The sequence below is a fragment of the Cervus elaphus genome, chromosome 21, assembly GCF_910594005.1.
Source record: "Cervus elaphus chromosome 21, mCerEla1.1, whole genome shotgun sequence".
NCBI lineage: Eukaryota > Metazoa > Chordata > Mammalia > Artiodactyla > Cervidae > Cervus > Cervus elaphus.
In genome coordinates, this window is record NC_057835.1 from 70,881,539 (window position 1) to 70,905,000 (window position 23,462).

The window sequence follows — 23,462 nt, forward strand, 5'->3', positions numbered from 1 at the left end:
TTATCCTTCATTTTGTTAACATACCACATTGACTAATGTGCAGATGCTAAACCTCCCTTGCATCCCTGGAATAAATCCCACATGATCATGGTATATGGGCCTTTTAGTGTATTATAGAATTTTGCTTGCTGATATTTTATTGAGGGTATTTGCATGCATGTTCATTAGGGATATTGACCTGTACCTTTCTTTTGTTTTTAAACTTATTTATTTTTAATTGGAGAATGTAGTTTTCATTTTTGGGCTTCCCTGTGATAAAGAATCTGCGTGGGAAGCAGGAGACACAGATTTGATTCTTGGGTCGGGAAGATCCCCTGGAGAAGGAAATGGTAACCTGCTCCAGTATTTCTTGCCTGGAAAATTACATGGACAGAGAAGCCTGGTGGGCCACAGTCCATGAGGTCTCAAAGAGTCAGACACAACTGAGCGACTGAGCACGTAGACACAACTTTGTTTTCTTGAGACATCCTTGTCTAGTTTTGGTATTAGAGTCATGCTGGCCTTGCAAATGAGTTTTAGAAAGCTTTGAGAAAAATTGGTATTAATTCTTCTTTAAATATTTGGTAGAATTAATCAGTAAAACCATATGGTTCTGGACTTTTGTTTTGGGGAGGTTTTTGATTAGTGACTCAATCTCCTTATAGTAATTGGTCTGTTCAGATAGTTTGTTTAATCATGATTCAGTCTTGGTAGGTTGTATGTTTCTAGGGCTGTGTCCATTTCTTCTGGGTTGTCTGATTTGTTGGTGTATAATTGTTCATAGTAGCTTCTTATGATCGTTTGTATTTCGGTGGCATCAGTTGTAACATCTCCTCTTTCATTTCTGGTTTTGCTTGAGTTCTCTCTCTTTTCTTCCTCAGTGAGTCTATCTAAAGGTTTACTAATGTCATCTTTCCTAAGCTTGTAGTTTCATCAATATTGTCTCTAGTCTTATCACACTGTAGTCTACTGATTTGTCAGAGACAAACACCAAATGACATCACTTACATCTGGAATGAAAACGTGACACGAAGGAGCCTATCTACCAAGCAGAAACATACAGATTCAGAGAACAGCTTTGTGGTCGCCAAGTGGGGAAGCAGGGTTGGGGAGGAATGCAGTGAGAGTTTAGGGTTAGATACAAACTGTTACATATAGAATGGATAAACAATAAGGTTCTACTGTATAGCACAAGGAATTACATTCAAGATGAGATAAACCGCAATGGGAAAGAATATAAAAAAGGATGTGTATAACGGAGTCACTTTGCTGCACAGCAGAATTGAACATGGCATTGTTATTCAACTGTACATCAAATAACAAGAAGTGGAAAAAAATTTACTGACTCTTAAAGAAAATTTTATTGGAGTACAATTTTTATTTACAGTGTTGTGTTAGTTCCAGATATACAGCAAAGTGAGTCAGTGATAGGTCCTTATGAGTTACCTAGTTTACACTTACTAGTGTGTATGTCTCAGTCTCGGTCTCCCAGCTTATCCCTGCTCCATTCCCTCCAGTAGCCATGAGCCATTCCCTCTAGTAGCCATAAGTTTGTTTTCTACATATATAACTCTGTTTCTGTTTTGTAAAAAAGTTTGTTTGTATAATTTCTTTCAGATCCCACATACAAGCAGTATTATATGACATTTGTCTTTTTCTTGACTTATTTCACTCTTACTTGCTTTAAAATATATGTGTGCATGTTTTTAACTTTTTATTTTGAAATAGTTACAGGTTTATAGAAGGCTGCAAAGAAATGTGTAGGGAAGTCCTGTGCACTCCTCCCAGATTCCCCTAGTTACCATCTTTGACAACTCTAGTACAATATCAAAACAATATAGGCATTGTTACAATCTGCAGAGCTTGTTCACATTCACCAGTTTGTATATGTACTCATGCACACGTGTGTGTGTATATATGTGTAGCTGTGTGTAATTTTATGTCATGTATAGTTTTGCATACCCATCATTGCAATTAAGATACTTGATTGTACTGTCACAGTATTCCCTGGTTTTACCCCTTTCTAGCCACACTCATCCCGCCTGTACCTATTTTTGGCAATCATTGATCTATTCTCTGTCTCTGTAATTGTATTATTTCATAAATGTTACAAAACGGAATCATGAAGTTGGGATCTTTTTAAGATTGGCTGTTTTCATTCACCATAATTTCTTTGAAATTTATCTACTTTCTCTGTGTATCAGTAGAGCATTCTTTATTGTTGCTGAGTAGTAAGAAATAGTATGGATGTATTATTTAATTGTTCAGTCATTGAAGGACATTTAGGTAAGCTTCTAGTCAAGCCAGGCTTCAGCAATACGTGAACCGTGAACTTCCAGATGTTCAAGCTTGTTTTAAAAAAGGCAGAGGAACCCGAGATCAAATTGCCAACATCTGCTGGACCACTGAAAAAGCAAGAGAGTTCCAGAAAAACATGTATTTCTGCTTTATTGACTATGCCAAAGCCTTTGACTATGTGGATCACAATAAACTGGAAAATTCTTAAAGAGATGGGAATACCAGACCACCTGACCTGCCTCTTGAGAAACCTGTATGCAGGTCAGGAAGCAACAGTTAGAACTGGACATCGAGCAACAGACTGTTTCCAAATAGGTAAAGGAGTACGTCAAGCCTGTATATTGTCACCCTGCTTATTTAACTTATATGCAGAGTACATCATGAGAAGTGCTGGGCTGGAAGGAGCACAAGCTGGAATCAAGATTGCCGGGAGAAATGTCAATAACCTCAGATATGGAGATGACACCACCCTTATTGCAGAAAGCAAAGAACTAAAAAGCCTCTTGATGAAAGTGAAAGAGGAGAGTGAAAAAGTTGGCTTTAAGCTTAACATTCAGAAAACTAAGATCATGGCATCTGGTCCCATCACTTCATGGGAAATAGATGGGGAAACAGTGGCTGACTTTATTTTTGGGGGCTCTAAAATCACTGCAGATGGTGATTGCAGCCATGAAATTAAAACACACTTACTCCTTAGAAGACAAGTTATGACCAACCTAGACAGCATATTAAAAAGCAGAGACATTACTTTGTCAACAAAGGTCCGTCTAGTCAAGGCTATGGTTTTTCCAGTGGTCATGTATGGATGTGAGAGTTGGACTATAAAGAAAGCTGAGCACCAAAGAATTGATGATTTTGAACTGTGGTGTTGGAGAAGACTCTTAAGAGTCCCTTGGACTGTAAGAAGATCCAACCAGTCCGTCCTAAAGGAGATCAGTCCTGGGTGTTCATTGGAAGGACTGATGTTGAAGCTGAGACTCCAATACTTTGGCCACCTGATGCAAAGAGCTGACTCATTTGAAAAGACCCTGATGCTGGGAAAGATGGAGGGCAGGAGGAGAAGGGGACGACAGAGGATGAGATGGTTGGATGGCATCACCAACTCAATGGACATGGGTTTGGGTAAACTCCTGGAGTTGGTGATGGACAGGGAGGCCTGGTGTGCTGCGGTTCATGGGGTCGCAAAGAGTCAGACACGACTGAGCGACTGAACTGAACTAGTTTTTTACTTTAGCAAATAAAGTTATTTATGAGCATTTGTGTACATCTTCCTGTGAGAAAATAAGTCTCTATTTCTCTGGGATAATTCCTAAGAGTTCCATACATTATATTTTGGTATATGGGATGTCAGAAATTCTAATTGTCCCATTATAAACTGATTAGCAAAATTTCTGTTGGACATCAGGAACAAAAAAGTTAATAAATTCTGAGGATGAAAACCTAAATGATCAATAGCAATTTTGTCATGTATTTATATCACTAACTTTAATAATTTTAAAGTTCTTTTTCTTTTTCTAATAAAATCAGCTGATGGGGAGAAAGAAGATCAATTTAATGGAAGCCCTCCAAGACCACAGCCAAGGGGACCAAGAACTCCACCAGGACCCCCTCCCCCTGATGATGATGAAGATGATCCCATGCCATTGCCAGGTAGAAATAATAATATTTTTTTCCTCTCTTGCTTAATGTTAATAGTACTTTTTTTATTAGAGAAAAAAAATTAGTTGCTGGTAATTAAATCTTGATGAATGTCCCCCACCCGCATTCTGAGCAGTGTTTTCTTGTGGTTTTTTTTGTTGTTGTTATTGTTGGCAAGTGAATTTGTTTTAAAAAAAATCAGTTAATTCATTTGAAACTGAAGCAACATTGCTTTGAAAATAAAATGTTAATGTACTATAATGATAGTATAGAGAAGGACCAGTAAAAATAACTTGTATGTATTGGAAGAGATAAAATCTGTAGTTACTTAATAGCTAAAAAAGGGGATTATTGTGTAAGAACATGAAATAGCATACTTTGTTAATTCCCACTCTAGAAAATTGTGCAGTGTTTACTCTTAATGTTTTTTAAGAGCAGGTAATTCTACCATGTTTTTTTTTTAAAGGTGTTTATGAGCTAAATCATCCAAAATACCAATAGTTGCAATATCCGGTCCTTCTGCCTCTTATTATTTAAACAGTTAAAATAATCTGTGCCTTAAATATCAATTTTTCAGTGTCTGGTGACAAGGAAGAGGATGCTCCTCATAGAGAAGATTACTTTGAACCCATTTCTCCTGATCGGAATTCTGTTCCCCAGGAAAGTCAATATTCTGATGAAGGAGAGGTAGAGGAGGAACAGCAGGAAGAAGGGGAAGATGATGAAGATGATGTGGATGTGGAGGACGAAGAGGATGAGGATGAAGATGATCGCCATACAGTAGACAGTATCCCTGAGGAGGAAGAGGAGGATGAAGAGGAAGAAGGTGAAGAAGATGAAGAAGGTGAAGGTGGGTGAATTGCCTGGGACTTCTTGCTTTTAAGTGCTGGAAACTCGCTTGATGTAGGTTTTAGCAATGCAAAAGAATTTATAGCTGAGATAAATGGCTTTCAAGAAACCCAAGAGTCAGATTGTAGCTGGGCCATGAGACTTGACTAGACTTGAGGATTTCCATCTTTGCTTTGCTTTGTTTTTCTAACAGTTATTTAGTTAGAAAAATGAATTTAGTTTTTTTTTTTTTTTTTTAAACTAACTGTTATGTCTCTGTTCACCCCACATCTTTAATATCTTCTCTTTAACCAACAAGTTTAAACTACCTGACTGTGTCTCAGATCCATTTCCAATTTTCTGGGAGAGAGATTCTGTTTGGCTTGCTGTGGTATCCGCTTCCCCTTGATACCATAGGCTTTGTCCAGGAAAGCAAGGATATGCAGTAAATACATGGTGATTAGGGATTTGGTGATCTGTCTTCAGAGGAGTGGTGTTTTAAGCTGCCTAGAATCCCCAAAGATGTCTGTCACCTCAATATTTTGGCAAAATGCTACATTATTATTAGACATTCACAAGGGAAAAAAAGAAATCTCAATTACAGATGGACATAAGGCATCACGATGCAGTCTTTTAGTTAGGTCTTATTTTTCCTTTGAAAGCAAAAAGAGCTATTCAAGCTAATTGACTCTTAATTTGTCCAGTAAATAGAGTGTAATGTTAAAGCATTTATGTAAAATGACAGATCATCTGCTTTGTTCTATAAGCTAGTAAAGGGGAGCGTCATTCTACATGAGGATGAGAACCATTTCAGTATCACAGGGGCCCTTTTACAAAACAGAAGTGATTGAGTTACTGAGTGATAACTCTTAACTTACCCTATTTCTAGGATACCGCAAAATCCTTTTTACATTTATTGCATTTAGCAAGTAGTTAGATTTCAGGCAGCTTTGTTAATCAGAGGACATTTTTGTAGAGAAGATAAGAGAATGAAGCTGGTTAATTTGATTTTTACCAGAAGACATCTGGGGATTAGTCTTGAATCAAGTCTCTGTAGGCCCTTTCTTATCAAATATGAGTGTATTGCTATGGTTAAGTTGTTTTGAGCTTAAGAATGTCCATAGAGGGCTGTTACTGGAGGAGTACTGTGGAAATATTTCCTTTTCTTTCTTAGGCTGTATGTTACTCATCTCTGTTTTACCACAGCCAGGTAATAGTCATGTTTAAAACTAATAAATTTTCTGTCTCTAGTCCTGTATTACTAAATAGAGGGAAAAACTGCATGTGTCACGATATGAAAACTCTGCTTTGGCAAAGATGGGTACTTTTATAAACAAATTTTCCAGGCAAACATGATACAGAACTGGGAACTGTGTAACAGGTAAATACTGAGAAGTAGAGGTGACGGAATATGAAATTCTAGTATGTTTTTCCTGAGAATATTTGGTATGACTTGGTAATTACGGTATAATTCTTAGTTAATTATTTTGGCCCATCAGTTTATCTTTTCCATCTTAAAGATACTCTCTCACAAGGCAAGCTTAATTTCTCCCCTCCTGAGAGAGGTATTTTTGCTGCTTTTTTTTTTTAGACATCTCTAATTTTATTTCTGTGAGGGAAAGATCTATAGCAGAGTTATTGTAAAGCTGAACAGATATAATAGGAGACTTTGCTTATGAAGTTTCTCTATAATTGTTCTATTAGGAGTTATAAAATGTTAATAAGTGTTGATAAAATATTGAGGCAGAAGTTAATTTTGTTGATGGAATCATTACTTTTCATTTTTTTGCCATGTTATTAAATAATTTATCTTGATTAACCAGATTGTTTTGCACTGAACAACAATGATGTAACAACTAAGTATTATTTAAACTCATTTTCAGGAGATGATGGTTATGAGCAGATTTCCAGCGATGAAGATGGAATTGCTGACTTGGAACGTGAAACATTCAAGTATCCAAACTTCGATGTTGAATACACTGCTGAAGACTTAGCTTCAGTGCCTCCTATGACATATGACCCATATGATAGGGAGCTGGTACCACTCTTACACTTCAGCTGTCCGTACAAGACCACCTTTGAAATTGAAATCAGTAGAATGAAGGATCAAGGTCCAGATAAAGAAAACTCAGGGGCAGTAGAAGCCTCAGTGAAGTTAACTGAACTGTTGGATTTGTATCAAGAAGATAGAGGTGCAAAATGGGTAACAGCTTTAGAAGAAATTCCTAGTTTAATAATAAAAGGACTAAGTTATTTGCAGTTGAAAAACACAAAACAAGACGCCCTTGGTCAGTTGATAGACTGGACCATGCAAGCTTTAAATTTACAAGTAGCTCTTCGCCAACCCATTGCCTTAAATGTCCGACAGCTTAAAGCTGGGACCAAGTTAGTGTCTTCACTAGCAGAATGTGGGACCCAAGGAGTCATGGGACTGCTACAAGCAGGAGTGATCAATGGCTTATTTGAGCTCCTGTTTGCTGATCATGTCTCATCTTCCCTTAAATTAAATGCATTTAAAGCTTTGGACAGTGTCATTAGTATGACAGAAGGAATGGAAGCTTTTCTGAGAAGTAGGCAGAGTGAAAAAAGTGGCTATCAGAAACTTCTGGAGCTCATACTTTTAGATCAGACTGTGAGGGTTGTCACTGCTGGTTCAGCTATTCTTCAGAAATGCCATTTCTATGAAATTTTGTCAGAGATTAAAAGACTTGGTGACCATTTAGCAGAGAAGACGACTTCTGTTCCTAACCACAGTGAACCTGATCATGATACAGATGCTGGACTTGAGAGAACAAACCCAGAATATGAAAACGAGGTAGAGGCTTCTATGGATATGGATCTTTTGGAATCCTCAAATATAAGTGAAGGAGAAATAGAAAAGCTTATCAACCTCTTAGAAGAAGTTTTTCATTTAATGGAAACTGCACCTCATACAATGATCCAACCTCCTGTTAAGTCTTTCCCAACAATGGCACGTATTACTGGTCCACCAGAGAGGGATGATCCATACCCTGTTCTCTTTAGGTGAGACATTTTTGGCTTTGGAAAGTACATTTTACCAGTTATTAGAGGCAGTTTCATGTGGCTGTTTTTTTTTTTTTTTTAAAGCTACAAACCTTTGCTTTATTTTTAAATTTTATTTATTATTTACTTAATTTTTGGCCGGGCTGGGTCTTAGTTGCTGTGCGGGCTTTTCTCTAGTCGGAGACGGATGGAGGCTACTCTTCATTGCAGTGTGAGGGCTTTTCATTGCAGTGGCTTCTCTTGTTGCAGAGCACAAGCTCTAGGGCACATGACCTTCAGTAGTCGCAGTTCCTGGGCTCGGGAGCACAGGCTTGATAGTTGGGGTGCACAGGCTTAGTTGCTGTGTGGCATGTGGGATCTTCCTGGACGAGGGATTGAACCCGTGCCTCCTGCATTGGCAGGTGGATTCTTTCCCACTGAGCCACCAAGGGAGCCCCTTGCTTGTTTTTTTAAAAATCTGTCTATAGGTAATGTGTGTCTTTGTAAAGATGCCTTGATATTTCAAAATAGGTAGTAGTGAGAAGTATGTTACTGTATTTGAGCTATATTTTGTTAATACTTAAAAGTAGTAATAGCAACTTAAGTTAAAGATATAAGTAATAATTGGGAGGGGGGTTCAGGATGGGGAACACATGTAAATCCATGGCTGATTCATGTCAATGTATGGCAAAAACCACTACAATATGTAAAGTAATTAGCCTCCAACTAATAAAAATAAATGGAAAAAAAAAAGATAAAAGTAATAATCAACCATAGTGCTTATATTAGCATATCTGTGAGTAAGAATAAAGGAGAAATTGCTGGGTGGCTTCTGGGAACGTGAAGCAAAGAGGATGGCATAGGAAGGAGAGAGCTTTTCCTTGTAAGCCTCTTTGTACCTTATCATTCTAAAACGTAAGTTAAGCTGATAATTTACTAAGTTAATTTTACAGTCCTTGTTAAAGATATATTAAAGGTTCAGTTGTCACTTGTTTCTGCCTTCTAATGCTTTAGTTATCTACTGGTACAGTTTTGCCATTTTTAGGTACTCACAGTAGATTTTTTAAATTTGCGTTAATTTTTGAGGGTTTCTTTTTTGGCATTTTGCCTGTAAATAACCTTTTATCAAATGTAAAAATTACATTCTTATTATTTTATTCTTTATTTCAGTGACTATTTTTTGCCTTGCTTTGGAGCATAATGTATTAGCAAAAAATCAATACTTGTCCATTCTAAAATCTGTACCTATCCATTCCTGTTTTTAGCTGAAACTCAGATTTGCCTTAGCTTGAGTTCTTACAGGAGTGTAAGATGATAATTGCTAGAGCAAGGTCTAGTAGGAGATGAGGCCAAGAGTACAAGTGTAAGGGTTTGGCTTTGAACAAGAGAATGGAAACCTTTTGAGTATACAAATACAGTTATCTTTGTAGTATGGAGACAGTAGAGGAGACAGGTGCTTCTCACTGGTCTTGTTTTTGGTAAATTAAGACTTGAAGTAATGCCCTGAGGGTGACTGAGTATAAGAAGAGAGATGATGCTCCCAAATAGTTATTGAGGGGAAACTAGTAATTAATGGCTTATTAAGTATTGCTGTTTTTTTCCCTCCCATAATTGGAGATTGTACATTTGGGTGTCAGATTTTAGGAGATAAAGGATTTTGAATGCTGGGCTAAGGAATTTGGATTTTTTTTTTTTTTTGATTAATTTTTCTTTTTTGACTGTGCTGCTTGGTGCGTGGGATTTTAGTTCCCTGATCAGGGGTTGAATCCAGGCCCCTGACAGTGAAAGCACTGAATACTAACCACTGGATGGCCAGGGAATTCCTGGGGATTTTGTTTTTACAATGTGAAAGATCTTGAATATTTTAGAGTAGCAGATCTGATATGATCTGAGTAGTGTTCTAAGATTATATTATAGTTATGAGATGTATTGCCATGAAAAACAAATTGATGTTATTAGGTAGATAAGCCTGTCTGAAGATTCCAGGGTGTGGGTATTGTGCTGAATACTGGGCCTAGTATAGTGGCATTTATAGAAAATGGGAAGACAAATACTGTGCCAATATTGAGAGTTTGTGGTGGAGCATTACTTGGACTTGGCAACTGGACCTGGTAAGAGAAAGTAAGAAGGAGCTAAAATGCTTTTGAGGTTTCTAACGAGGGTAACTACTGTAACTGTGCTTTTATGGACAGAAATTGATAAATTAGGAGGGAGAGTGAACTTTGAAAAGAGAACTGATTACATTTTGGAAGGGTTAGTTTGAAGTGATGACAAGGCTCTAATGTCCTTGGGGTCTTCAAGATAACTCCCAGATTGACTAGCTAGACTCATAGGACTCAGTGTTGTAATCACAACCAGGATTTATTACATCAAAAGAATACAAAACACAGTCCCCAAAGGGAAGGAGGTACATGGGACAAAGCCTGGGGAAATGAGTCATAAACTTCCAGAGTCCTTTCCTAGTTTAGGGCAAAGGATCACCTTAAGTCCCCTGACAACAAATTATGACATGTGTGAAATGTTGCATACTGAGGAAGTTCATTAGAATCTCAGCATCCAGGCTTCCTAATGGTGGATAGCCATGTAGGCACCCAGTACCTAGCATGTACTAGAATTTCATACTGCCAGAGGGAAAGCAGGTGTTCAGAATAAACCGTATTATTTGCATAAACAGTTTATGTGCAGTGAGTATTCTTAGCAGTTGGTGGGTGGAAACGATCCCAAAATCCAAGTCCCTAGAGGCCAGCCAAGGACCAGCCTTTCTAAGAATAAGCATTCTGAGGCCTGCCATGTTAACTGTTTTCTGAACATTCTGTAAGGTGATTAAGGATACTCGTAAGAGTGTGGAAGTGTTTACCTTTGTGGTAAGCATTTACTGCAAGTGCTTTCCTTATGATATAGAAGCCTGAGTTTAAGCAGAAATATGATTGAAAAGGCAATTTTATGCTTTTTGATTACAACTTTGTGACATTCTGGAAAAGGCAAAACTATGGAGACAGTTAAAAGATCAGCAGTTTCCAGGGACTGGGAGCTAGTTGGGGGATGCATAGATGGACACAGAGTATTATTAGGTTAATGAAAATACTCTGTATCAGTAGGAATTGTGTCTTTTAGGGGTGTTAGGTAAATTCATACCTTTTCTACTGAAACTATGTGTACTCTAAAATGGTTCTTGGGTGTAATAAAAGAGTACTGTTGTATTAAGTACTAAAGATTGATAATTTGGCCTTTTTTTCTTTCTAGAAGTACCAATTCAGATATACTACCTGTAGTAAATCTGAATATACCAAATGCTTTTTATAGTATATGCACTGTATTCTCCCTAGATACATGAATTCAGATATACTGATATGCCATGAGTTGAGTAGGACCATGGTTAAAAAGGAGGGAGCATTTGAAAAGTGGCCTGGAGAGAAGGACCAGAATTTAAAGTCAAGATTGATTCTGGGAAGAGAAAATTTGTCAACAGTTACTAGTTAAACATCTTTTGAATGCTAGGAAAAAGCCTTATAGAACCTTCACTTTCGTTTGGCCCTGTGGAGAGAAGACTTGCTATTCACATTATGTTTTTAGTTAAAGCAGTATATTGCTGAGAATAAGGATTATTGCCATTAAATTTTTTTTTTTGCTATTAAAATTTTTAACACTACCTGTCTAATGAAAACTGAATAAATAAAATGTTTTGCACTGACTTAACATATATCTTGTTATTTCTTCTACAGGTATCTTCACAGTCATCACTTCTTGGAGTTGGTTACTTTGCTTCTGTCAATTCCAGTAACAAGTGCACACCCTGGTGTGCTGCAAGCCACAAAAGATGTTTTAAAGTTTCTTGCTCAGTCACAAAAGGGTCTTCTTTTTTTTATGTCAGAATATGAAGCAACAAATTTGTTGATCCGAGCTCTTTGTCATCTTTATGATCAAGATGAAGAAGAAGGTCTCCAATCTGACGGTGTTATTGATGATGCCTTTGCCTTGTGGCTACAGGACTCAACACAAACCTTGCAGTGTATTACAGAGCTGTTCAGCCATTTTCAGCATCGTACAGCCAGTGAGGAAACTGACCACTCGGATCTGCTGGGGACTCTGCACAACCTCTACTTGATTACGTTTAATCCTGTGGGAAGATCAGCTGTTGGCCACGTTTTCAGTCTTGAGAAAAATCTCCAAAGTCTTATTACACTAATGGAGTACTATTCCAAAGAAGCCTTAGGGTAATTTTATGCTTACTCCTTAAATTTCCTGTTCTATTGGAAAACTGCATCACTAGTGGGGTAGATTCTTGAAAGAATGTGTTGTTTTGAAAATAAAAACTATAATTTTTTTTGACATAGCCTATAACTTGTTAATCAAGGATTAGAATGATGAACTCTCTTAAGATGTGGATATAAAGAAATGAAATAGCAGCTTCTTCAGTTTCCCCACAGAGTTAACAAAGATTGCATAACTACGGCTCAAAGTTATAGATATAACTTAAGAGTCATGAAGACTGTCTTGGTGTCTCTTCCCTCACCTGCTCTGACTTTAGAAGTGTTTTGACTGGATGAGGGAGTTTGAGAATGATAGTGGTTTTTGAAGACCTTGCCCTCTTGGGCAGAGGGTTTTAGTCTGTGAGAAGAGAAACTCGCTCCTCCTGGTTCATGCCATACAAAGCAGTGGGATCCTTTGCATCCAAGTCTTGATACGACCCCTTGAGTGACAGATCTCTCGAGGGGACTGTAAAAGGCGAACAGGAGTGCTTCTGTGCCTAGCGGTACCTTTACAGTTCTGTAGTGGAAGTCCGAATAACCACAGTGGTAGGTTGACTCATCACACTTTTTCCTATTTATCCAGAGTGAAAAAACATTTTAAAGGAGATTAATGAAGTGTGCTTCCTAATCTTTCGTTGCTGATGAAGTGTACTTATTCATATTTTATTGTTCTGATCATATTTCTTAATAGAATTCCACTTTCCATTTTGACACATGTGCTTTGTTGTTAATATACTTTTAAGTAGTGGTTTCAGGTGAATTGGAGGTTAAACTAAAATGTGATTTCCTGTTTTCAGGAAGTTAGTAATGTTTCATGGTAAAATTCCTTGATCCTCTTAAAACCAAGTAAAAAAAAAACAAAACAGTTAAAAAATTGTTCCTAAAAAATTATTTTCATACCAAAACCTTTAAAACCTTATTTTGTTTCAGTGATTCCAAGTCTAAGAAGTCAGTCGCTTATAATTACGCGTGCATACTTATCTTGGTGGTGGTCCAATCTTCCAGTGACGTCCAAATGTTGGAGCAGCACGCAGCATCTCTCTTGAAGCTTTGTAAAGCAGACGAAAATAATGCTAAATTGCAAGGTATGGCACTTGAAGGTATTTTAAGCATTTATGATACATGAAGGAAAAAAGCCCTTGACTGTCTGTAGTTCGTATTTGCCATTTGGGACCAGGGGCTTTATCATGTTTGATAATATACCTAGTAACACCCTGTGTTAACTTTCTGTATAAGTTTCAACACCTTTTATGGAGGTATTTTATATGGTATTCTTAAGAAGATTTTTTTAGGAAGTTGTTGAAAATACCTTTATCTGAGAAGTCATGGAAATTTGTAGGTGGTTGAAGTTCCTAATCAACATAGAATTAAAGATGAACTCAGAAGTACAGTTTGTAGGTGTGTATGTTCTTTGAATATATGCTTATTTCTGAGTACCACTTAGAAATCCATTTGTGCTTAACACATACGTGCTATTCTCAAGTGAAAAATGATGAGAGAACATTATTTTCTAAATGTATATTGAATGAAGTTTATTAAGTTTATAATAAGGTTTATAATAAGGTGAACCTTATTATGTAGGTAGTCTTGAAAAGTTCAAGGTATTTAATTATAGGTTTTTATTATTTTATTTTTGTTCTTGGCTTTTGACCTAGCCAAATAGAAATTTTAACACAGTAAATGTTAGGATAGTATGTGGCCACTTTTCTTTTTTCTCATTTGTCCATGCTGCGCAGTATGCGGGATCTTAGATCTTAGTTCCCTGACCAGGGATGGAACCTGTGTCCTTTGCAGTGGAAGTGAGGAGTGTTAACCTACTGGACTGCTGGGGAAATGCCAGGCCTCTTTTCCTTTTAATCCTAAAAAGATTAAAGTTTAGGATTAATCCTAAAAAGATTAAAGTGTTACCAGTAAAAGTTGGATACTAAACTCAACTTTCCATATTGAAAATAGATTATTTTCCCCCCTCGAAGTATGCCCTTACAAAAAGAGGGTATGTAGCATCTTCAAAGGTATTATTAATGCTTTAGTACATATTCTGGGTGATGAGTACACTTATGTTTATTTTATTATTCCTTTTATCTTTCATTTGAGCAATATATATTCTATATACATGAAAGAGGTAATTTAAAAGTGCATAGGAAAAATACTCAGATGTAAACTGTTGTAGTCCTCAGAAGGAATGTAGTACCAAGGAGAGATGACTCCTATTTGCAGTTTCCGTCAGTTCTTCTTATAAAGTGTCTAGAAATTATTACATTATAACACTTTTATAAAAACATTTTTGGTGATAGGTAGGTTCTACCCCTGGGCCGGAAAGGTCCCTTGGAGAAGGAAATGGCAACCCATTCCAGTTATTCTTGCCTGGAAAACTCCATGTACAGAGGAGCCTTGACGGGCTACAGTCCACGGGGTCACAAAGAGTCAGACATGACTGAGTGACTGACACTTTCACTTCACTTTTACGGCACAGCTTCCAGGCGGTTCAGTTGCAGTAACGGTGTATTTCATGTATTTTTTCCACAAACAAAGTTTTCTGTTACTGTTTTGGTGGCGAGAGTGATCACTTTTAATTTTGTAAAGGCAGATTAGGAAATTGACAAAATTTAAAATTCGTGTTACGGGAAAAGGCCCTCAGCAAATGTTCCTCCATGATTTTGATCCTGTTAGAAATGAATGCATTTGTGTATGCTATTTTGGGGGGTGTGGGAATCAGTGGTAGTATTAGGTGAATAAGCACTATGTTATTTTGTTTGTTTATGGGCAGTTAATTTTATAATTGTTTCAATGTTGTAAGTTGATTGCTGTAGAAAAATTCAGTTTAGTTAGATAGTTCTGTTTAATCGTATAAACATTTAAGTTTTCAGAAGCCAAATTAACTAACAGTGATAGCTTCTTATTTCTGAACCAGTATAGTACAACATTTACATTTTATTTTAAGGCTTGTTTAGTTAATTTAGACACATAATTCCTGTATAAAATTGACTCCATTGAAATGAGCATGGATTTTGCAATCTGAAAACATGGCTTTTCTCTGGAAAAGAATACTTTCACTTCCTTTGTTATTAAGTCTTGTTTATAAGGCTTTTGTTTTAAAATATTATATTGTACATTACTTTTCATTTTTAAGAACTTGGCAAGTGGCTTGAACCTCTGAAAAACCTTAGATTTGAGATTAACTGCATCCCAAACCTAATTGAATATGTTAAACAGGTAAGTAAAACTTAAAAGTATCTTGATTTTATGGAACTGTGTGGTAGTATATAGTAATGTTATATTAAATCACTTGTATAGATAATGTATTTAAGTATATGTGATTGATTTACTAGTCCTGTGGGTATAGATTGGTAGTGGGTATAGATGGATGTATAATTGTGTGTATACATGAACACAGATGCCCACAATGATATTGCTTTCTATTGCCAGATTCTGTCCTATTTTTTTTTTCTCAAATAAGAATAATATCACCTACCATTTTGGTGACATTTACAAAAGTGTTTTAAATTAAATGCTATAATAATGTGACATATAATTATTTTAGTTAAACTTTCTGAAAAAGAATTTTCCTCAAAATTTTTAGGTGAAAATTGGTAAGAGTTAATTCTAGATAATTGGAATGAGGACTAGTTCTGTTTGTTCATTTGGGATGGTTAAATTACTTCAATCTGCAATTGAAGTAATTTATGGGAGTTGAAAAATCTTATATTTCATAATATTACAGTTGAAAAATTCATATACAAGTCAGGTAATTCATAATGAAAAAATCTGTTATAATCAAAACATTGTTAGTTTGGGAAGTTTAAAAAGTTTTCTTTGCTCCTTAGTTGATCCAGTGTGTATCATAGGATGAAGGACTAAAGGTGCTCTTCTTTTTTTTAAAAGTGCTCTTCTTTTTAAGTGCTTTAAAAAAAAGTGCTCTTTTTTTTAAGGTGCTCTTCCTTTTTTTCTTTTAAAATGATGCATAAAAAGTTTTAAACTAGAGGGGCAGAATGGACCTTGAATTATCTCTTTTTCCTCCATCTCCCCCTAAGAGTAGTTTTACCTCCTATAATGCCATCACATTCTTCTGTTCTTTATTTTATGCCTCAAAGAATATCTAGAGGTTTTCATTATATTCAGTCTTTTATTTAGCGGAGGTATATTAGTGTCCTGTAAATCTAGATGGTCAGGTATTTAGGGTACTTGTGCATAGTTAGGAGAATATATTAAGTATCCAGTAAATACCAGAGGACTTGGATTAAAGTATTTAACCAGTAAAAAGTTCAGTGCTAGAAATTTGAATTCCATGTTTTAATTAAAAGTTTTAATTTTTATGTAAATCCTTGTCCCAGTAAGTATGGTTATTATAAATGACTGTTAAGATGTGCTAAAAAACAGCTGATCTAGGACAGAAACGTCACTCTGTGGCTCCCTGCTGTCTTAAGTAACTTGTGGAATAACTGAAAGGCAGCAAGGAAGAAGTTAGAGGGAAAGATAACCTAAGGTGGGGAAAGTGAAAGTCACTCGGTCGTATCCGACTCTTTGAGACTTCATGGACTATACAGTCCATGGAATTCTCCAGGCCAGGATACTGGAGTGGATAGCCTTTCCCTTCTCCAGGGGATCTTCGAAACCCAGGGATTGAACCCAGATCTCCCGCATTGCAGGCGAATTCTTTACCAGCTGAGCCACAAGGGTGGGAAACATATGAGGAAAAGCGTTTTCTTATTTTTAGGTTTCAAACTCTGAGGTTTAGAGGCTGAAGTAGTAACATTTTAAAGTGTTACTTTAAGTTTTTTAAACCATCTATTTGCTGCTCTTTGAAAATTACAAAAATAAAGCAGCTTAAGTGTAACTATTTGTTGCCAGGAAACAGCCTGGGCAGGTGCTGAGGACATAGGTAACTGTATTTCTTTTTCCTCTCTTCATGCCCCAAATGGCCATCATAACTAGATTCCTGTGGTATTTGTGTTTTTTGAAATATATGTTATGTAGTATTAAACCACTCCCGGATGCTTCATCAATTTTGAAAGAGGTTTTAGTACCCACAGGGCTCTGTAAAATCAGAATCCTTGCTTTCTTTTTGGAAAAACAGATATATAGAAAGAGTATCCACAAAGGAGCTATTTTAAATTCTTAACATGGAGAGTTTCATAAATATCTGTATGTAGCTTTTGTTTTAGTCAGTACTTTTTAATATACTTGTGTCAGCAGTTATTCATTTTATAAACATAATGTCAAATATGATACAACATATGCCAAAGATTGCATAACCTTTAAAACTTCATTAGCTTTATTCATGTTTTAAGTGTACTTAGGAAGTTTAAAATGATGTAAGCACTTAACTTGAAACTCCTATTTTTAACCAGTGCCTTCTCTGGGTCTGATAGGTACTAAGAAATTAAAGTTTCTGTTCATTTTTATTTTTGAAGAATACTGATAACTTGATGACCCCTGAAGGAGTTGGCCTTACTACTGCCTTGCGTGTTCTCTGTAATGTGGCCTGTCCCCCACCCCCTGTTGAAGGTAATGTGGCTACTGTACTTAAAAACTATTTTTTAAGCCTGGTGTAAATATCATTTATTAAATAAAATATTAAAAATATTAATAATTATTAAAAAAATCTTAACCAATGATTAATATTTAAGTAATTAGTTTTGTGTTTTTTTCTCCCTTATTTATGTAAAGGTCAACAGAAAGACCTGAAATGGAATCTTGCTGTCATTCAGCTTTTTTCTGCTGAAGGAATGGACACCTTTATTCGGGTGCTGCAAAAATTGAACAGTATTCTGACTCAGCCTTGGAGGCTCCATGTCAACATGGGGACTACCCTTCACAGAGTTACCACTATTTCGATGGCTCGCTGCACACTCACTCTTCTTAAAACTATGTTAACGGAACTGCTGAGAGGTGGCTCCTTTGAGTTTAAGGACATGCGTGTCCCTTCAGCGCTTGTGACTTTACACATGCTCCTCTGCTCTATCCCTCTCTCAGGCCGTCTGGACAGTGATGAGCAGAAAATTCAGAATGATATCATTGATATCTTACTGACTTTTACCCAAGGAGTTAATGAAAAGCTCACTATCTCAGAAGAGACTCTAGCTAACAATACTTGGTCCTTAATGTTAAAAGAAGTTCTTTCTTCGATATTGAAGGTTCCTGAAGGATTTTTTTCTGGACTCATACTCCTTTCAGAGCTGCTGCCTCTACCATTGCCCATGCAAACAACTCAGGTATCACTTCCATATAACATGCATCTTATAAATGATGGCAATAACACTTTTTTAAAATCCAGTGGTTTTGCTTAAAAAAAAACAAAAACAAAACCCCCTCATCTCCTTCCCCTAAGAAAGACAAAATAACTGGATGAGGGTGAGATAAAAACTGAAGCAAGTTGGTCATTAAGGAAACATGGGAGTAACATTTTAAATAAATTTTTGTTAATGTGAATTTTATTATGCTGTTATGTATACTTGTACTTTTGTTGTTTTTAAATCCTTTTCCCCCACCATTAACTAGGTTGCTTCATCAATGGACTCTGCTCTACTGACTGCTAACCTGAGAACAATAAGAGTTTTTATTAGATGCATTGAACTCAAGCAAATGTATAATTGTGTAACAGAAAATTAAATGTTTTAAGCATGCGGTAAAGATGTTCTTTCCATATTTAGTTCTTCCTGAACAGTTTTTGTGATTGTAAATAAATATTTTTTAAAAATCCATGTACACACACATTATACTTTTTTAACAGGTTATTGAGCCACATGATATATCAGTGGCACTCAACACCCGAAAGTTGTGGAGCATGCACCTTCATGTTCAAGCAAAGTTGCTCCAAGAAATAGTTCGCTCTTTCTCTGGCACAACCTGCCAGCCCATTCAACATATGTTACGGCGTATTTGTGTTCAATTGTGTGACCTTGCCTCACCAACTGCACTTCTGATTATGAGAACTGTGTTGGATATGATTGTAGAAGACTTGCAAAGGTATTTTCATTTTGCACTAAAAATTTTTTTCCTCAAGGTATTTTTGACACAAATACTTAAAAAAAAAAATTAACAGCCTTTGGAAACCAGGCTTTAGAATGCTCAGATAATATGTGTACCTATAAAATACACACACACACATATATGAATATATGTGTGTGTGTATATATACACACACATATATATGAATATATAAAGATAAATTTTAATTAGAAAGCTATTATTTTATGTGCAAGATACCTTGAATTATTTCAAGATTTGGGGTACTGGAAAAGTGAACTATGAAGTACTCTGACTTAAGAAAATATGTTATTGAAAACCCAAATTTACAAAATTTTATAGTAATTGTAAAATTCCAGAGTTGTCATACCCAAGGAATGAAATTTTTTATTATGATTTGTATAATATGTGTTGAAAAAGAAAATTATTAAGTAATGCCTTAAAATCAAGAATTTTGTTTACTAAATGTGTTGATTTTATTTCAGCACTTCAGAAGATAAAGAAAAACAGTATACTAGCCAAACCACCAGGTTGCTTGCTCTTCTTGATGCTCTGGCTTCACACAAAGCTTGTAAATTAGCTATTTTGCATCTAATTAGTGGAACTATTAAAGGTGATGAAAGATATGCAGAGATATTCCAGGATCTGTTGGTTTTGGTGCGGTCTCCTGGAGACAGTGTTATTCGTCAGCAGTGTGTTGAATATATCACATCCATTTTGCAGTCTCTCTGTGATCAGGTATTTATAGTTATTTTTATAAATTCTTTGTGGGTGTATATATTTTTAAAAAACTTCTGATGTAATTCTTGGCTGCTAACAAAGAGATCTTATCTGTTTCATTATTCATGTTATTGTTTAGGGGAATATTTGACCAGTGAACCAACAATAAAATGATTTGGTGCTACATAACTTTCTTTGACCTTGTACATCACATATTTCTCTGAAGAGGTTTTTTCATTTTCTTTATGAGATGCTGTCTTTGGGTATTTATTCTATGTGCCGTTTTAGTCTTTGGGATTGGTTATGTCTGGTAATTTCATTTTCTTTCCAATTATATTCTGTACTGATTCATTCTTGAATATTGTAGTTTTGTGATTGGTTGAATTAATACTATATCTTTTTGTTTGGACTTTAAAAAAAAAAAAAATTGGGGGCCGTGCCTAGAGGTATGTGGGGATCTTAGTTCCCCAACCAGGAAAGTGCAGAGTCTTAATTAACCACTGGGAAGCCAGGGAAGTCTTTGGACGACTTTGGAAGGCATCACAGGCTACTACAATTTTAGTGTGTTTCAGACTACTGTGCTTATAGATGTTGACTAAAAGTAGTAGTACTTCTTCCTGCTGTTCATATTATTGACTTCCAGTTTGTAGTTCCATGAGTTAATGAGAATTGCTTTAACTTTTAAAGCCCATTGTTACAGGGATCATCATAGATTTCTATGCCTGATAGAATTTTAGCTTGTCAAAATGCTCCTACTATCTAATTAATCGAATGTGATTTTTCCAGGCAGAGTATTTTTAATAGGATCCCATATTAGAAGGTTTAGAGGAGGGCATGGCAACCCAGTCCAGTATTCTTGCCTGGAGAATCCTCGTGGACAGAGGAGCCTGGAGGGCTGCCATCCTTGGGGTTGCAAAGAGTCATTCACGACTGAGTGACTAAGCACACACATATTAGAAGATTACCTTTTTCTAGCTAAAAAAAAAGAAAATCCAATGTGGTTACATTTAACACTCAAGTCAAGAAGAAACATTTTTTGTGTGACTTGTTTTCACAAAAAGGAGATCTGGTAGAAAATAGTTTTGGACCTGGCCAAAAGGCTGTTTTAAGTCTTTATACCTCAAAATGTCCAATCAGCTGGTATTTGTATTATAATTAATATTGAGTTGTATGACTGTGCTGAGTAACAGCTTAGCATCCTGGCTGCCCTGATGACATAAACTTCATTCTTGGCTGGCCTCACCTAGTTGTATTTCCCTTCTATTCAAGCTTTGTTTTATAGTTTTAACCCAAGTTGAATAGTGGTTTCCAGTGTGTTGAAGTAATTAAAGGCAATAACACATAGCTAAAAATGTTTCTGTAAAGTCTGCTTTACTTCTATAAAAAGAGTGATGTGAAAAAAAAAAAAAAAAAAGAGTGATGTGGGTTTTTAGTTGTTAGGTAAACTTGCTGACATTGAAAAACTTGAATTTTAGATGTATATAAAAACTAGAGGAAGGTATTGGAAGACTGTGCCTAAGTGTTTTTTTGCTGCATCCATTTCTTTTTGTGATGTTATAAATTCAAGTATGGATATATTTATTAAAATTTATTTCTCTGAATGCTTTCTTTATAAATTTAAAAATATTCAGATGAATAAATAATATAATAATTTAAAATATTTTAGTACCAAAAGTACTAACCTAACCATTTGAAGATAGAAATTACACTTAATATAAGCCAGAAGGAAAAATTTTTCAAAGAGATGTTCTTTTAAAATAAGAATACTGTGAGTCAGGTTCCGTTGACAAGTGGTTAGGTGTCAGTCTTACAAAGCATAAAAACACTGTGAAGCAAAGTATTTGTCTTTATTTCTTTAGGTGTGTATCCTTGTATTAACCTTTATAGAAGGGCAGAACAATTCCTTTGTACTTAATGTGTTTGAATCTGTGTTTGGGATGGGATAATAACTATAATATTTTGATAACCACTAACTATTAATTGCTGTGTATTTCAGAAATAAAAGCTTGAAGTGATAGTGACAATCATTTAAAAAAATTTGTTTTTTCCCCAACTCCCCTCCTCCCTCACAGGACATTGCACTAATTTTGCCAAACTCTTCTGAAGGTTCTGTTTCTGAACTGGAGCAACTCTCCAATTCTCTACCAAACAAAGAACTGATGGCCTCAATCTGTGACTGTCTCCTGGCTGTGGTAGCTAACTCGGAGAGCAGTTACAGCTGTTTACTGACATGTGTCAGAACAATGATGTTTCTTGCAGAGCATGATTATGGATTATTTCATTTAAAAAGGTAATGCTTTATCTAATTTAATTCTGTTGTTTCTTAATTGCTAAGTCGTGACTGACTCTTTTGCAGCCCCATGAACTGTAGCCCGCCAGACTCCTTTGTCCATGGGATTTCCCAGGTAAGATTATTGGAATGGGTTGCCATTTCCTTCTCCAGTAGATCTTCCCAACCCAGAGATTGACCCCACATCTCCCGTGTTGGCAGGTGGATTCTTTACCAATAAGCCGCCAGGAAGTGGTACAAATTTACTATATTCTTGTATTTTAATCCCCCCATATTAATTAATTCATAGATGTTGTAGAAGGTGGAAGGTATGATTTCTTTCATGTGGAGAAATTTTGAATTTGTGGAAAAGATTCATTAGCAATGAAATGTACTAGTAATAAAATCTTTAGGTAATGTAAATTGAGAAGGAAGTCTTATCATTCCGGGGTCATGAATTCAGTGCCCGAAGATACTTGTTTGGTTTGCATGGACACCTCTGGTTCTTCAAAGGTGGTGGTAGTGTGGTGTTGTGGACTCTGAGGCTGAAAGTGCTGCTGTGTGTTTCACTCTCTAGAGGAGTGGCTGGTCTGAGCTGGATTTGGAATGATAGAGATATGCTCTGCTCAGTCTCTCAGGTGTAATGTCTGCTTCCCACTGCTGTCCATGCCCTCATCTTTTTCTTCACTAGGGAGATAGATAGCTACTACATAGTTTCCCTGGGGATTTGTAGAAGTATGTAGGATTATAAGATCGAGAGGATTAGGCAACATGTATTTGTGCCTCTCATTAATTCTTATAACACTGGTTGGAAACGTATGTTCCAGGTGGAGCGCTTGCTGCTGCTTCCCATCTTTCCCCCGCTTAGCCCGTCCTCCTGTATGCTCTCTCAGTTGATGGTACCTGCTGAACATCCGGGTTCTCCCCCTGCCACCTCCCAGTCTTTCGCCAAAGTCTTTAAATTTTATTTCTTAAATGTCTTTTTTCCTATTGCCCAGATACTTACTGTATATCTTTTAAAACTCATCTTATACACTACATATCCAATTAAACTTAATTTTTAAAAAAAGCTTTCCTTGATTCTTCCATTCCTAGCTGGTTTAGGTGTTCTCACAAATACCCTTTGCGTACCGCTTCCATAGCATGTTATGTGACGTTGCTGGCTCTGCTAGGTTCATGTAAGTCATTGTAACCTATTTCCTTTTGTATCTTTAGCTTGGATCTTTCTGCTGAGCTCCATGTAACTCATGTATCTGTTTGATGTCTCTACTTAGCCATCTAACAGGCACCCAAGCTGACCCAAAGCAGAGTTCTTGATATTCTTGCTTAAGACATGTTTCTGTTTTGCTTATCTTGGTAAATGTTAAATGTGAAGATTCTTGCTGGTTCTCTTTTCCTTTCTCCCTGCGTCCAGTCTGTCAAGAAGTCTAGTACATTATGTTTTCAAAACATCCTGAATCTGATCGCCTTTCTCCACCTCCATCATTACCACCCCTGTCCCCTCGACTGTA

At 36.3% G+C, this 23,462-nt stretch overlaps 1 protein-coding gene across 2 annotated transcripts in view; it reads left to right on the forward strand.

Moving 5' to 3' along the window:
- Positions 1-23,462, forward strand: part of VIRMA (vir like m6A methyltransferase associated) — a 63,368-nt gene that overhangs the window by 25,374 nt on the left and 14,532 nt on the right. For both annotated transcript variants that reach the window (XM_043879196.1, XM_043879195.1), the window contains exons 6-16: positions 3,805-3,927; positions 4,493-4,765; positions 6,627-7,767; positions 11,469-11,960; positions 12,927-13,081; positions 15,127-15,209; positions 17,408-17,501; positions 17,664-18,208; positions 18,727-18,962; positions 19,448-19,700; positions 21,755-21,972. In XM_043879196.1, the coding sequence (XP_043735131.1) occupies positions 3,805-3,927; positions 4,493-4,765; positions 6,627-7,767; positions 11,469-11,960; positions 12,927-13,081; positions 15,127-15,209; positions 17,408-17,501; positions 17,664-18,208; positions 18,727-18,962; positions 19,448-19,700; positions 21,755-21,972 (3,613 nt within the window). The remainder of the gene's footprint in view (positions 1-3,804; positions 3,928-4,492; positions 4,766-6,626; positions 7,768-11,468; positions 11,961-12,926; positions 13,082-15,126; positions 15,210-17,407; positions 17,502-17,663; positions 18,209-18,726; positions 18,963-19,447; positions 19,701-21,754; positions 21,973-23,462) is intronic.